Below are 17,228 nucleotides of genomic sequence, written 5' to 3'. Positions count from 1 at the left end.
CAATCAATACAAGTCCTCCAATTTCACTAGTTACTCCAATTCCTATCCCAGTTATTTCTTCATCAGCATCAAAGTAAACCTACAAGAATTTACAATATAATATCACTAACAAGCACAATTCTTGAAAATAATACATATCACTTGTTTGGTAAATATGTTCGATAAAGTTTTTTCTTTTCCATGTTATTAATATTCAAGAATTGTCACCTCGATAATTTTGCTAGGGCTGAGGCCATTGTCACCTCCATACCGTTGAGTAGAATGTAACGAGCCACTAAGATCTTCGGTTGTAAATCTAACAGAAAAAATACAATCATAGTGATCTATGGTTATCTTCCTTAGCTTTTGATTGTTATCAAGGAGCAACGACCATGAATATCCACCTGTGTTCGATCCGCTCAACTTTGTCATTCTCAAATAACCCTAGTATATAAAGATACTTTGTGATTATGAGTTCAAATTCTAATAATTAAGATTACAACAGATCTTGAACCTAAAGACAACTTACAATTTGAAAATCCAACGAGATTTGTAGTTGTTCGATGAACAACAACATCTTTGGACGATTGCGGCGTTTCTTTTTCAGACATTGATAAGCAATTTTGCAGAATGTTTGCAACGAATTTGGCTTCATTTGTTCCCATATGCTGGGAAGAATGATTTCGTCAAGTTTTCCCTTTTCATAATGGAGTTTAGCCAAGTGAAATAAGAACCGACGCTCATCCTCGTACATATTCTTCATTGTTAATCTTCCACATAAGACTTCAAAGAGAAACACACCAAAAGAATACACGTCAGACTCTTTTGTAAGAACCCCAGTCGAGATACGTAAAGTGGATCAACGTAACCTAATGTGCCAGCAGCATTTGTTACAAGAAAAGTGATATTCTGATTTGTGGGGCCTATTTTAGACAAGCCGAAATAAGAAATTTTAGCTTCCCAATTTTCATTTAACAAAATATTGGAGCTCTTAATGTCATGGTGGAGCACCCTGTGGCTCTCTCCCACGTCTTCCTGTAGATAATTAAGTCCACGAGTAGCACCAAGACAAATTTGAAGCCGTTGCACCCATGTAAGATGATCATTAGCCAGATAATCATCGAGGCTTCCACGAGCCTCATACTTGTAAATAATGATCTTCTCTCCACCTTCATCACAGAATCCAACAATGGATGCCAGGTTATTGTGCTTGTAACTAGCGAGCATCACTATCTCATTCAAGAACTCATTTTTTCCTTGCCCGCCCTGCACATCTAACCGTTTTACAGCCACGATGGTGCCTAGCCTGCCGGAGATGGAGCTGGTTGTTGTAGAGTCGGAAACATGGAGTTGGCCCTCATACACCTTTCCGAATCCACCTAGACCGATGAAATTATCTTCCAAAAAGTTGTTGGTGGCCAACTTGATGTCTTCAAGTGGAATTTGAAGGTGGTCGAGTTCTTGAATACGAGCCATAAGATTACAGAATTCTGAAGCTGAGTGGGATACGAGTAAGGAGGTTTGATAATAATGTATAAGGGATATATAATAATACGGGAAAATGACCTTTGAGGGTAATAAAGTATTCGTCTTGTATTCATTACGTCCCTTATCTTTTTTTTGTCTTTATTATACCATTGAACTTATAATCCCTGCTCACCAAAGCCACCGTGACCGGTTATCACCTGTTTTACCGGTTACCACATTTAATTAAAGATGACATGTCTTATTACGTGGAATTAGAACACATTTAATTACCGTTTCTCTTTCACCCCCTTTGTCCTTACAGTTAGGGTTCGTTTAAATTGAAGAAAAGGTTCAATCGAAGCATACGGTTAGGAAATTGAAGAGAACTGGTGAATGCGAGTGTTATAGTGAAGAAGATGGCCTCCGATTCCAAACAAAGTAATCATTTAACAGTTTATATACATTATAATGGTTTATTCGCACCAAAACCATTACTGTACTTGAACGTTGTTGTTGTTTCAATCTGTGATGTCGATTTTGGTGCAATGGATTTCAAAGACTTTAACTTGTTCATTGCAAAGTTGATTGAAGCAGTTGTGATAATGTATATTATTGCACCAGAAATGAACCGTTGGCAGAGGGTATTAGGAGAATTGGGAATGATGCTGACTACTTTGAATTTATTGAAACGGGTTATAGTGATGAAGCTGGTCTAAGAATGAATGTGTATATAGACCACGAAAATGAACCTGTACTTGATTGGGCTGATATGGAAGTAGTGGAAGATGATGAAGGGAATTATTCTGAGGAAGACCTGGATGATGATAAAGATTCACAACTTTCTGATGATATTCCATATGAGCATGAAGCAGATGATTACATTCCTTCTCTTGACAAGACTATTGGTGATGAATTCTTACATCCGGTGTCAGGTATGTATAAGGATATAAATGATGAGGCCGATACTGATGAGGTTGAAACCAAGAATGGAGATGACAAACCAGTGTACCCTGTCCATAATGAGAACTAGAAATGGGACAAAATGGTGCCAATTCAAGGTATGAGATTCTCTAACCCCATGGAATTGAAAAATTGTTTGACTAACTATGCAGTGAAGAATGGGTACAACCTTTATTTTGAGAAAAATGATAGTCAGAGGTTATTAGTGAGATGTTGTAAAGATAACAAGAACCCCTCCTATCCTTTTAGACTGTGGGCTTCCTGGATGAGCAGTGAAAGTTCTTTCCAGATTAAGTCATTAGTTGATGACCATAACTGTTCAAGAGTCTTCAAACTTGGTTCCATTGTAACATATAAATGGATTGGAAAGCATTTTAAGAATCAACTTGTGAAGAACCCTAAAATGAGCATAAGGAAAATGAAAGCGAAAGTGAGTACAAAGTTTAACTTGATTGTTAGTGTCACTCAATGTAGAAATGCTAGGAGATATGCTTTGGATGAGATAGAGGGTAGTTTGATAGAACATTATAGTAAAGTATGGAGTTATGGAGAAGAAATAATGAGGAAAAATCCTGGTTCAACAGTAAAGATAGATGTGAATGTCATGCCTGATTCCACAACCTACTTTTCTAAAATGTATGTTTGTTTTAAGGGTGTGAAGGATGGTTGGATTGCAGCATGTAGGAGGGTAATAGGGGTAGATGGTTGTTTTTTAAAGGGTATATGTAGAGGCCAACTGTTAGCAGCTATGGGTAGGGATGCAAACAACCACATCTTCCCTATTGCATGGGCTGTGGTGGAAGTTGAAAATAAGGAAACATGGAAGTGGTTTCTTGACCTCCTTCTGGATGACATTGAAATGGGAATTGGACATGGATTGACCCTCATATCAGACCAACACAAGGTATATTTCTGTTTTGTTTTGTTTAAGTTGAATGTTTTGTTATGTCATCTATTTCATGCTTTCTTTCAGGGATTAATAGAGGCTGTCAAAGAAAGGGTTCCAGTAGCAGAGCATAGACAATGTGCTAGGCACATCTATGCTAACTTCAAGAAAAGATTCAAAGGTGAACAATATAGGAAGTTGTTTTGGGCAGCAGCTGCTAGTACTACTCAACCTAAATTTGAGGCAGAAATGAATTCCATAAAAAAATTGACCATTTGGCTTATGAACACCTCATGGAAAGGGACGTTAAAAGTTGGTGCAGGGCAATGTTGCTAGAGGGACAAAGTTGGGGGAATTTAAAAATATGTCCATCTATAAGTTTGAAGATATCAAAGCTAAAGAAACAGCAAAGGTATGATATAACTTCTATTTTATAAATATTATATGTCTCATCTATAAGATTAATAGAACTTCTTATTTTTTTGGGCAAATTTTGGGGGGTACCATCTGGGATACAACAATATGAAGTTAGGATTGGAATTGATGGATATGTTGTGGACCTTAACAACAACACATGTGGATGTAGATCTTGGCAAGTATCAGGTATCCCATGTGTGCATGCAGTGGCAGCCATTTCATACCTCAACAGGAATGCAGAGGATTATGTTGCACCATGGTTCCATACAACCATGTTCTTGACTTGTTACAACCATACCATTAATCCACTTAATGGTAGTTCCATGTGGCCTGAAGTTACCTACATGAAGCCATTGCCTCCCCAAAAAACAAGGTTACCAGGAAGGCCAACCATTAAAAGGAAAAGGGATCAATCTGAGAGGGAAAGCCAGGGGAAAACAAGGCATACTATCTCAAAAGCAGGTGCAGTTATCAGATGCACCATTTGTAGAGAAACATGCCATAATAGATCAACATTTCCTACAAGACCAAAAGATGCAGCATCCACTTCACTGCCAAAAAAGAAGAAAGCTAATAAATGTAAAACAAAGAAAGGTATGCTATTAAAACAATGTAATTATACTACAACATCCAACTCATTAACTACACCTTTGTATAGCAGGTACTGTGGAACCAGTTCAAGTAGATCCAATTCAAGTGGAAGCTCCTGCACAACCAGATAATGATGTTCAAGTAGATGATCCTGCTCCACATGTTGATGTTCATGTAGATGATCATGTTAATGATGTCCCTGCTCAACATGTTGATGTTCATGTAGATGATCCTGTTAATGATGTCCCTGCTCAACATGTTGATGTTCATGTAGATGATCCTGTTAATGATGTCCATGCTCAACATGTTGATGTTCATGTAGATGATCCTGTTTATGATGTCCCTGCTCAACCTGTTGCAACTGGGAAGAGGACACGAAAATGCTCAGAAAGAATTACCAAGATTGGGTTGAGGAGGAATGTTTTGAAGAAAGAAGGAAGCATTGATCACCACCCACTGGTGTTGGAATGAATTTATGTTTTAATATTTTTGTAAAGACAAACTTTTAGTCTTTTTATTATGTAACTGGGAATACTTTTAGTCATGGCACATATTTTGATTATGTAAAGACAAATGTGGGCACAACTTTTGTAATGATACACATGCTAATGGAATCTTACAAGTTTGTGTTCTATCTATATTATATGCTTGGGTGTTATACTTAATCTGGACCATTTTACCCCTGTATCATGTCCAATACACTAACCAGTTAAACACATTTTGAAACCACTCAAAACATCAAACTAACTATCATTAATAAAAAACATTTAGTCTTAATACATTAAGAAATGTTTGATGTTGTTGTTGTGGTTAAAATGGACCATTTTACCCCTGCATAATGTCCAATTCACTAACCTATTAAACACACTAATATGTCTTTGTAACCACTCAAAATATCAAACTATTGATTGTTGTTATACTTAATCTGGACCATTTTACCCCTTGATCACATTAAGACATTAACAATTGATTGTTATTATACTTAATCCGTACCATTTTACCCCTGCATCATGTACAATTCACTAACTTGGATCACATTAACACATTAATATTTCTTTGAAACCACTCAAAACATCAAACTGTTATTACTCAGAAATATTTTGTCTTAATACATCAAACAAAATACAACATTGTCTTTGAATACAACTTAATTAGTAAAAAACATTTAGTCTTAATACATCAATAACTACTTCTTAAACACAAACAACAGAAATAACGCAATCATCAGAACTTTATGAGTAAATAGCTTCCATTAGATTTTTTCAAGCTCTTGTCTAACAACCAAATTTTCTTGTTCCATCTTCATCTTACATATGCTGATCTGGTTTTCCAATGTACAAATTTTGAGGGTTAAATTGCACTGTTCTTTTTTGTCCTTCCCAGAACTGACTTCATTATCAGGGGTTTCAGGCTCCAACCATTCCCAGAACTTGCATTTTGGTCCTTCATTCTTGAAAAAAGTAACAAATTGGTCAAAGAAAGAACAGTAAACCAAAAACATAAAAACATTTGATTTACCATGGAGTTAGGGCACAATCTGAATTTTTTTCCTAGATTATCTTTAGTTTGTGAAGTTCGTACGCAAGATGGTAACCCACAATAACAAGGATTTTCAGGTTGAAATTCAACATTTCGTTTGGAAGAGATAGAAGAAGAAGAAGAAGCATCCATGTCGGTCGATCTAGGGCACAATTGATGAGAATGACGCAGCTTAATAGGGATGACATGCATTTAATAAGCCAAATGTATGCCACATAATGCCACGTAATATCCACATAAGCAGTAACCTACAACAACCGGTCGCATTGGCTTTGGTGAGCAGGGATTATAAGTTCAATGGTATAATAAAGACAAAAAAAAAAAAGATAAGGGACCTAATGAATACAAGACGAATACTTTATTACCCTCAAAGGTCATTTTCTCATAATAATACCGTGTGGTTGTGTATCTAACTAAACAATATAATAACTTCATTTGAAGAAGTAAAATTAATTCTTTTTTAGACTAATTATAGAGGTTTGAATATCTAACTAAACAATAAATTATATCTTAAAACAATACCACAAAGAATCTCTCCACAATAATGTTTTGAAAATCGGACCAACTGTTCAATCTTCGGTTCAATAACATACAAAAAACCGCCTACTGTTGAATCCATCAAAACATAGCTCTTTAGTCGATAATCGGTTGAACCACTAAAAATACAAGTTTTTTGTACACAAATTATTATTTTCATAGCTAGGGCACGTACTCAAGCGACTTTTCTTTCTTATTCAATGTTGAGCAACTTTGTTGTGTGGCATTTTAGTTCTTAAACATTAACTTCTTGGTATTTTAATTTCAACTTCTTGGTATTTTAATTTCACTTGGTATTTATGGTTTTTGAGACCACTCATCGGACCCAATAACGACCGATTCAATATATGATCTGTATGATTTAATCACATATATATAGTTTATGAGGTGACAACTAGAAATAACTTAATTCGCTATTGAAATCGGTTATACGTATTTGACTTAAAAACTTTAGTTTCTAAAAAATGGACACATCATACTCTAGAAATGAGGCCTTATAATATATATACTTTAGTTTTTCAAAATTCGATTATTCAGATTTTATTAAACAAGTTACACTTGTATTACAATAAACCCCCCTTCCCATATTAATTAAGTTCTCCACTTGTGTGACAATAAACCCCCTTCCCATATTAAATAAGTTTTAGATAAATCCACTACTTCTAAAGATTGACAGCTTCCACCCGATGTTTATTTTTGCTTAAATATGTCGATTTGGTGTCCAATCATTATCAAAGACTTTGCTCTTAAATAATTATAAAACAAAACTACATGATTAGTCCCTGAGGTTTATGGGAAGATAATTACCAAAAAATTTACTTGCTTCGATATGTAGTTTTAACTTCTTGTGTGATTAGTTATTCACCTAGGTAAAAGACTTTTTTTACATTTTTTTAAAATTATTTTAGATATTATTTTATATCTTTCTTCAAAACCACCATCGCTCCCTTCTCCAGCGTTGCTTCTCTCTCTCTCTCACACACACACACACACATTCCATTCCTTCTCTGTTTCTCTACATTGTCGTTGGAACCCATCATCGTTGTTGCTTCTTCACTTGTATGTTTTGGAGGAACACAAGAAACAAAACCCTAATTCTTGGTTTTGAATTGACGGTAGTTTAGGGATTGGGTTTGGGTGAATTGAGGGCGGTTTAGGGTTTGGGTGAATTGATGGTGGTTTAGGACTGAAGGTGGTGATGGTGTCTGTAACATCCCAAAAATATAGTCCAAAATTTTCATTTATAAATCATTAAACAAACTATAATTGTCAGATCATTTCTTTCATAAACATAAGTTGCTTTATCAAAACATAGTATTAATTTAAAACATGCTTATTTTATCAGAGTAAAACATCCCACGCTAAACTTCTTAGTGTGTGTCATGCAGTCATCCCGAGCTCTTCCCTCCGCTACCGGAAGTACCTGAAACCAAAACTGAAAACTGTAAGCACGAAGCTTAGTGAGTTCCCCATACTACCACATACCAAACACTTAAACACATACTTCAAACATTGGGCCTAGCCCGCTACATCGGGCCCCTCCCGGCATCGGACGAATCCGGCATCAGGCCCCGCCTGGCATCAAGCTTCGCTCGGTATACAAATCTGTTTCTACCAGGACCCGCCTGTCTTCGGATCCCGCCCACTACACATACAACAATAACAGATAAACATGATAACACAATCATTATACTATAAATGCTAGTCTCAAGGCCCCGCCTATCTTGGGCCCCGCCCCTATTCTGCTACTAATGAGATATGGAACCCCATCCACACTTAGCTAATGATGAGATACGGGCCCCCGCCCACACTCATCCCCCTACCAGGCACATACAAGTATCACAAATACAACAAGTATAACTACACCTACACTAATGCCTCGGGTACCACCCGGCATCAAACCGTAGCCCTGAAAAATATATATAACCCTTCCTCGGGCCTCGCCCGCTATCGAACTGAAATCCAGAACATATAAACTACATCAGCTAACCCCGGCATCGGATCTAAATCTGGTATACACTAACATACATAAATGGGCAGGCATTGGTGCCTTAGACCCGTTCCTACTAGAGAAAACTCACATCGCAAAGCTGACTGTAGAATCCTGCGAATAACCCCTCGCTGCTAGCTGGCAGATCCCCGAACTGCTGATCCCTCAACTCCCCGAGCTACCAATACCAAAATACCACTTAGTCCAATTCAATAATCCTACTTAGGGTAAAATGACCACTCTACCCCTAGTCCAACTTGGTCCATTTCCAAGGTCCAAAACTGCAATATAAAAAAGCCCAACACTAGGTAAGCTTCCCAAGCCCACTAGTGACCTACTAATGGCCTAATTTGCTACATTGGGACCAATCCCCTTAATGGGCCTTACCCTAAGCTCAAACATATTCTTGGCCCATAATAATTGACTCCTTATGGCCTATCAAAACCCAAATATCCAAGCATGGCCCAAATCGTGGCCCAATAACACAAAGTCCATACTGACAGATTACGTTGGGCGTACATCTACGTACGCTAAGCGTACAGGCTAAAAGGTGCGTATGTTGGGAGTACCTGCACGTACGCTCAGTGTAAATCCCCTGCTAAGTCATTTTCCTATTAAGGGCTTAATACTCCACTTCAGAAGCTATAATCACAAATCCTGATCTTTTTCCACGTCTTAATCCATAAATTCATTGACTTGGTGACTTTACTTGGCCCAAACAAGCCCAAACTCCAAAAATGATGCATTACTTCCATGAAGAGGGATAGATCTCATGCATGAACCCATTAAGACATTCAAGATGGAGACTTTACTGCTTATGGGACCCTTTTAGCGCTGAGGGTGCAACACTAAGCTCAAAGACAAGATTTCATCATAAAGGTCCATTCTTGGGACCAAAATGACTCCAAAACCAAACTACACTAAATCTAAGTATTCTTAGGTAAAGTTATGAACTTTATACCTCCAAAGAGTTCCAAATGATGATGTTATTCCAGATCTATGAGCTCCAACTTCCCAAGTTCTTCCTTGCCAACTTCTTCTTTTCCTCTTCCAATCTTACACCACTCAAAATGAGCTTCTTAAAGTCAAAATCACCCAAAGATGAAGAAATGAGGTGTTCTAGGGTTTCTCTGAAGTGGGCGGATAGCTAAGGAGGCTAGGTTTTGAGCCATTATGTTCTTTATATAGTGGTTGGCCCTAAAATTAGGGTTTATGGACACTAGACGTACGTTGGGCGTACTTCCTGTACGTTGTGCGTACGCCTAAGGCACCCGCGAACATTTCCCTTTATACGCGGGACGTAACCCAGCTTACGTTGGGCGTACCCACGCGCCTTCCACTTTGCATGCATGGTCCTTTCCTTGTCAACTTTTTCCATTAGGGACCATTAATTCCAATAACTTCCAAGTGTCATATCTTCCTTATCTGAAGTCCGTTTCCAACTAACTTTATATCTACGAAAAGGTAGCGAGAAGCCCTATGCTTCTAGCAACACACCCCGACCCAAAACCTTTCGAATAAAACTTTAAGAACCATAAAAGACCAAAACGCCCCTATCCTTGGCCTCTGAAATCCATAAACGAATATTTTCAGAACAGCGTGTTATAGTATCGGAGAGTTAATGTAAGTCCCTAATCTGCTTGTGTATCAATCAGATCCGTTTGATGGTGCGGAATCCCAATCAAACGGATGATGTCAGATCAAATAGAAGAGAAGGAGAAGAAGAATAATATGAATCTTCAATGTATTGATAAATAGAATGATGATCCAGATACAAGAGATTCACACACACACATAAGCTCCTATGTTCTCTTCCATTCATCAATCTCTACTCCTCACCCCTAACACCTATATATATACAAGGGGAACATGGACCGGAGAACATGGGCCGTAAATGGGTTTACGGCCGTAAACCTGTTTACGGTCGTAAACACCTATACGGCCGTAAACACCAAGTTGTTGACGATCCAAGACACAAAAATACATTTTTCTAGAAAAGTAAAGTATAAACCATATTTTTGACCCAACAATCTCCCCCTTGGTTTATATCTTTCTTTTCTTAAATGACCCAACAAGCTCCCCCTAAAAAGTAGTTGGCTTTTCTTGTTAATCTTCAATGGAGCTTTGGCTTCAGCTTTAATCTTCGATGACTTCACAGCTTCAAGATGAACTTGATGAATCTTCAATGAATGACTTCATCTTAAGCAGTTGGGATTTTTTTCAGAATTTGACATTTAACTTACATTGGGTGAGAAGGCTTCTTGTAGAGATTCTTGAAAATTGGCGCTTTCAGCTTGAGAATCTTCAGAGAGAACAAATCTTATGGATCACTTTAGCAGGTTTAAGATAGCAGCAGACTAATTGAGGAGGCTTCAATGCAATCCGTCACATAATCTTCGATTTTAGCTTCACCTTGCTTCTGGGGTTGAATGATTGAATTTGAAAGAATAATCTTCATTTCTTGCTCCTTCGAATGAGAATTCTTCGATGCTCACGGACGAAGCCTTTGGCTCAGAAATCTTCGACACAAACTCCATGAGTTTCATCTTCACCTGAATTCACTTTTCAAGACAAAACAAAACTAAAAGAAAACTTAGAACAAAAAGTAAAACAGAAATAACATTATTTTTTTTTTTTGAAATTTTTTTTATTTTTGTTTGTTTTTTTTATTTTTAATTCTCCCCCTTTTATTTAAATTAGAAGAACACTATGAACAAACTTAACAAAAAAACAAAAATAATAGCTAACTTTAAGAGTGATTTGGGATCAAAGTTTTTAGACAACCTTTATCCGTTTATCAGTACCTCTCCCTTCATGAATAGATCTGGTCAATCGCCGGTATTGTGGTCCACTTAAACACGAGAGATTGTGACAAAATTAGGACATACTATAAGTGACAAGATAATGTGATCTTAAGTTCCTAAATAATATTCCTTAAGGACCATTCAGCTGACGACGACCAAAGATATTGTTGTCCACCTAAATTGAGCAGCAAGATCTACAGACAAATTGTATGTGTTCAAATTTTAATTATACTAGAACGTGTTTCCTGTTTCCTGATATGCTCCAGCCATCAAGGACTTCCAGAATACTCCTTACACCGGGTGAGCAGACAATACTGTGTACCATTCTCTTCTCAATCCAGGTCGGATCTCTTCCAATCACGCAAAGGATGAAACATATGACTAACTGAAGTTTTAGAGGGATTGAGAAGAGAATGGTGCATATACTGTGTACCAGGTCGGATTTTGAGTCACGCAAAGGAGACAGTATATGGCTAATAGATAGAAAGAATTGCATAGAGAGAAGATGCAGAGAGATAGAATTGTATATGTTACAGTCCAGGTCGGATCTATCGATCACGCAGAGGAGGCAACATATGACTAACAGACCAAAAGAAAGAAAATAACCTTCTACAGACCTAGCTTATCGGAATTCCCTAGTCATCCCATCCAACCGGAATTAAGGATAGAATCCGCACATCGAGGAAAAGTTAATCCACAGTTCTAGATACGGGTTCATTAGTGTGACCGGTAGATTCTCATGTATATCTCCATGCTCAACCTATTCGAGCGTCATATTGTCAGGCTAAACGGATCTAACTAGGTCAATGTTTGTCAAGTCCTTGAATTTCTTAAGTTTTAACTCCTCCTAGTCAAGTCCATTTAAAATCTTTCGTGCCTACCAGCGCATCGAACACAGACCCTAGACAATTCAGATGTAGTCCCTTACACAGATTCAGATTGCCTGTTATCACATGATTATATCACTTCCCCAAACATCTCCTGCAAGCACATTCCATTAACACCATATTTTTTATTTTCTGATTTTCTAATGTTTTTGGATTTTTTTTTAATTTTCTAATTTTTGATTTGTTTTTATTTCTCCCCCTAAATTTGTGCATATGAGAGAAACGAAAGTAGATGCGCAAATTTAAACTATCCTAAAACAAAAATTAGTCTTTAAAGCGAATCAGCTTAAGAAAAACTCAAGAGTATAGAGAAGAAAAATGCAAACCGTAATTCACCGATTGAATCTGCATTCAGAAGGTCTGAGAACAGCACGCGTAATCTCAGAACAGATCCAAAAATTCTTCACATCGTTAAGCACTAACCCCATGATTGATCCCTTCCTTTCTTCCCTTCCCGCAAAAGGACACATCCTCTCAAACAAAGGTTTGAATAATGTACAATTGAGAGATGTCCCCAATCATATGCCAGGAGCAGCCACTACCAACAAACCGAAGTCCGATGATATGCCTCCATAGCTGCTCCAGCGCAGAGCGGGATTAGTTGGTCTTTGGAACCCAGTCCATTTTGAAACTGGGTTGACCTTTGTCATCAACGCAAGGTACTTTCTCCCATGAAATGTCCTATTTATCACAAACAGAAGATATAGAAATATTAGAATCGTTAGAAGATTTGGGAGATTGAGCCTTCGGAACCCATTTGTAGTTGGGTTTAACCCATTTCTTGTTCAATCCGATGGGTGCCTCGGCACTTGATTTGGAACTTGAAGTCGTCTGCCTAGATGACTTTGACCTAACCGGTCTTGGCTTCACAGGAGCATCTCTTGAACTAGACTTTTGGGCCAGCATTCCCTTCTTGTTCTTGGGAGTTGGATGCTTGGCCTTGGGAGTTGGATGCTTGGCCTTGGGAGTTGAATTCTTGGCCTTCATGGCATTCCAATCGACATTGTCTGAACGTGACCTTGAGGGGTTTCTTTGGAAAAATCTCCCTCTTGGCATGTTCTGCCAGCCTTGTGCATAGTAGGGAACGTATGCGCGATTAGGACAATTTCTAGCAATGTGTCCAGGTGTTCCACAGTAAAAACAAGTCTTTTTCGTCACTGGGAAGTTGTTTCTTCCTGCCCCTGGTGGCGTATCCTTGCCTTGACTCTTATTGTTCCCACATGCACACTTGCAACAAGCACTCTGTTGCACTTGAATTGGAGGCCTATATTTCTCAACGGCAGGTTGATTAGAAGCAGCCGAGTTCGAAGCAACAGATTCAGAGCTCAAGGAGATGTTGGTTTGTTCAATGGTTTTCTCCTTGTTCTCATTTTTTGCTACTTTACTATCAGACACACTCTCTTCAGCTGCTTGCTTGGATTGACTTAAGGATTGATCTGCAGGGGAAGTAGAAACGTTAGTATTTTCAACATTAATAAATCCTCCTGAAACAAAACCAGATGGCTTGCCATAAACCATGAATGGTTCGTTGGCAATCTCCTCTTTAGACAAAGGTTGATACTGATATGTATGATTAAAAGGAGGAGGTACATTATCGTATCCTAAACCCTTTTGTTGGTTTTGTTTGAACTACAGGCAATGGTCAATCATATTGGCAACTACCTCGCTTGATACATCATATTTTTTAAAATCAAAATTTGCAGTTTCAAATTTGCTTTTTAATGTATCAAGCTCAGTAATTAACTCAGCATTCTGTCTCTTTATATAATCATAATTCTCACATTTATTACTATAGTCTTCTTAAAGTCTTCTAAAGTCCTTTATTTTAGATTCTAACTGGGCCTTAAGTGGTTTTTGCTTCTAATTTAGCCTTCAGGGGTTTCTGTCCTTTCCTGAGTTGATATCCTTCATATCTCAGGTCCTCAACTTCTCTTTTTAATAAATCAATTTGTTCCCGAAGAAATTTAATCATAGTTTCACAAGCTGGAGTACATGTAACTTCAGTGACCGGAATGTTTTCAGAACTCATTGTTTTTCTACACTTCAAAGCATCAAGTTCTTCAATTACATCAGCAAGACTAAGATGATTAAGATCTTTTGTCTTCTTGATGATAGCCACGTTCATATCCCACAATTTCGGAAGTGAATTCAATAGCTTTTTGTTTATCTCAAACTTAGACAAGAAGATCCCAGCTATATTCATCTCAGTAGTAAGTGTAGTAAATCGCTGCAACTGAGTTTCGAGGGTTTCTTCAGGGATATAATCGAAAATGTTGAAATTTTGTCTTAACATATCCTGACGACTCTCTTTCATGTTTTCAACTCCCTCGTAGACCTTAAAATCAATTAAAAAGCACAACTAGAAGCTAAGATAAAACTTAAACGTCAAATTTAAAAATGCTCTTTTTCTCAAAAGTCAAACTTAAAAGTCAAATTTAAAAAGTCAAACTTGAAAATGTCAAACTTAAAAGTCAAACCGAAAAGCTAAGTTTGAAAATTTAAAAGTCAAACGATAAAGTCAAAGTTTAAAATCAAAGGTCAAACCTGAAAGTCAAAATCAAAAATTTAAATAAAAAGTCAAAAAAAATAAATTTTTTTTATTATTTTTATTATACTATTATTATTATTATTAATTTTAATTTTTTTTTATTTTGGATGAAAAAGAAATTTAAAATTAAAATTTAGTTTTGGGATTAAAAGTGTAAAAAATGCGAAATTGGAACCGAAAAAGACGCTTTATCAATTATTTTCGGAAGGAGTTTATCATCTAGCAAGCTAGATGATTTGGTAAGGCACTGAAGGGATGCGAGCTGGAGGTCGCGGGTTCGATCCAGAGCACCTCCAAAATTCGCGTCTTATTTTTGATGCGAGGCGAGGAAGCGAGCTGCTGAGTGCGAGGCTGCTGAACCAGAAACGATGTTGAGCCGTAAACCACCAAGGACCGTGAACTCTGAAACCCTAGCCGCCGGCCGCAAACTCCGCTACACCCTCGCAGATTTCGACCAAGAACACCGATTTTTCGACTTTGAAGCTCCAAAACTCGATCAAAAACCTTTTTTTATGAAAAACACGAAGAACAAACCCCCCTTATTTTTCAGAGATCTATCCAAAAACGCAAGAATATTTTGAAAATAAGATCAAATAATGCTCCAAATCTGATAAAATTGACTGATACAACCAAGCTCTGATACCAATTGTAAGTCCCTAATCTACTTGTGTATCAATCAGATCCGTTTGATGATGCGGAATCGCAATCAAACGGATGAAGTCAGATCAAATAGAAGAGAAGGAGAAGAAGAATAATATGAATCTTCAATGTATTGATAAATAGAATGATGATCCGGATATAAGAGATTCACACACACACATAAGCTCCTATGTTCTCTTCTGTTCATCAATCTCTACTCTTCACCCCTAACACCTATATATATATATATATATATATATATATATATATATATACAAGGGGAACATGGGCCGGAGAACATGGGTCGTAAATGGGTTTACGTCTGTAAACCTGTTTACGGCCGTAAATACAGTCGTAAACACGTATACGGCCGTAAACACCAAGTTGTTTACGATCCAAGACAAAAAAATACATTTTTATAGAAAAGTAAAGTATAAACCATATTTTTGACCCAACAGTTAAAGTGGTGGTGTTGGTTGAAAGTAGTGATTGAAGGTGGTGGTGGTGGTGGTGGTAGCGTTGGCTGAAATTGGTGGTAGTAGTTGTGGAGGAAGTTGGAATATCCCTTTCAGTATTGCTCCACATTCTAAGCTTTTGTTTTAGTATTTGTAGTTTCTTTCTAAAAGACATCATCATATTCTGACAAAATTGCAAAAATGGTCTCTATGGTTGGTAAATTTGTGTGCTTTTGGTCCAAAACGAAATGTTGGTGCACTACTAGTCCAAAATTGGATCTTTCTATTGTTTTTAGTCCCTATCTACTTAAAAAGACTATTATTCCCTTATAATTTGTTTTTCCATTTTTTTATTATCAGTTTTTATTCAAAATAAAAAAATAAAATAAAAATAAAATAAAATAAAATCAACCATACTTATTTTTCATTCCCGTTCAAACCCTAGCCCATTCCCAAATTACAAAAAAAATTGGTTGTCGTCTACAACCTTGATCTAAGAACCTCCACAGTCAACGATGCATCTATACTCGTCTTCCACCATCGGCAATCTCCCCCACTGCCTCCCCCTCCCTCTTTTAACCTGTCGACGCCTTCTTGATGGGCGAATTGATTTCTAGAACCATTTTCAATTATTGGATCTGAGGGGGGAAATTTCTAGAACTGAAACATTTGAAAAGATTGTAGGTTTTGATATTGGTTGCAAGTTGCAGGTTTATTCTTGATTTTGATTTGGTATGGTTTGGTGTTGAATTTCAATTTGATTTGAGGATAAAATTTTGTGGTTGTCGGAGATGAAACGTGAAAATGGTATGAGATGGTGTTTGTGGGTAGAGGTTGATCGAAGATGGTTGTTGATGAAAAGAGGTTGAAACACACACATACACACATTATCCCTACTAGGTCCTCCCGTTCTCAAACAACAATGAAGAAATCGAGCATCAATAGATAACGTTCTTAAATTGGTGAAATCCTATAAGTTCTTGAAGTGCTTCGATGTATTCCATATTCAATCTATTTTTTTCACTTCTCCGATCTATAGTTTTCTAGTTATCACTACTAGAAAAACAGCCTTTTACAACGCTCATTGCGCGTCGTAAAAGGCTCAGACGACACGCAAATGCGCGTCAAGGAAGGCCCTGTCATAAAGAGAGACGACGAGCTTTTGCGCATCGTCTATAGACGACGCACATTTACGACGCTCATTTACGACGCGCAATTACGATGCGCGTTTACGACACGCAATGCGTATCAAGGAAGGCCCTGTCATAAAGGAAGATAACACGCATTCGCGTGTCGTAACCTTACGACACGCGTGTTAATGACACGCAATGCTTATCAAGAAAGTCCCTATCAAGAAAGGCCATGTCATAAATGAAGATGACACACATTTTTGCGTATCGTAAATTTAAATATTTAAAAAAAATTTATATATTTATTGATTTTTAAATTAAATTTGCATTTAATTTCTCATAATAGAAATAAAATACCATATACAAAAAATACAATCGTTTGCATAATATAAAATAAAA

At 37.2% G+C, this 17,228-nt stretch overlaps 1 protein-coding gene and 1 pseudogene across 1 annotated transcript; one reads left to right on the top strand and one right to left on the bottom strand.

Moving 5' to 3' along the window:
- Window positions 1–744: 744 nt before the first annotated feature.
- LOC145030421 (putative receptor-like protein kinase At5g59700 pseudogene) lies at window positions 745–1,455 on the bottom strand (annotated as a pseudogene).
- A 1,033-nt stretch (window positions 1,456–2,488) lies between these two features.
- LOC145030420 (uncharacterized) lies at window positions 2,489–4,771 on the top strand. Its single transcript, XM_078978794.1, has 4 exons — window positions 2,489–3,310; window positions 3,380–3,615; window positions 3,753–4,303; window positions 4,371–4,771. The coding sequence occupies exons 1-4, from the start codon at window positions 2,489–2,491 to the stop codon at window positions 4,769–4,771; spliced, it is 2,010 nt and encodes a 669-aa protein (XP_078834920.1).
- The last annotated feature ends 12,457 nt before the right edge of the window (window positions 4,772–17,228 follow it).

Source organism: Lactuca saligna, chromosome 2 (assembly GCF_052625555.1).
Source record: "Lactuca saligna cultivar CGN05327 chromosome 2, ASM5262555v1, whole genome shotgun sequence".
Classification (NCBI taxonomy): domain Eukaryota; kingdom Viridiplantae; phylum Streptophyta; class Magnoliopsida; order Asterales; family Asteraceae; genus Lactuca; species Lactuca saligna.
This window is presented reverse-complemented; position numbering and strand designations above follow the sequence as displayed.

What these genes read in the sequence shown, in the direction of transcription:
- LOC145030420 (XM_078978794.1), top strand. Translation starts at nt 2,489, where the DNA reads ATGGTGCCAATTCAAGGTATGAGATTCTCTAACCCCATGGAATTGAAA. An exon ending in ACGTTAAAAGTTGGTGCAGG is followed by an intron (nt 3,616 to 3,752) that starts GCAATGTTGCTA and finishes CTCATCTATAAG; the next exon opens with ATTAATAGAACTTCTTATTT. An exon ending in TAAATGTAAAACAAAGAAAG is followed by an intron (nt 4,304 to 4,370) that starts GTATGCTATTAA and finishes TTTGTATAGCAG; the next exon opens with GTACTGTGGAACCAGTTCAA.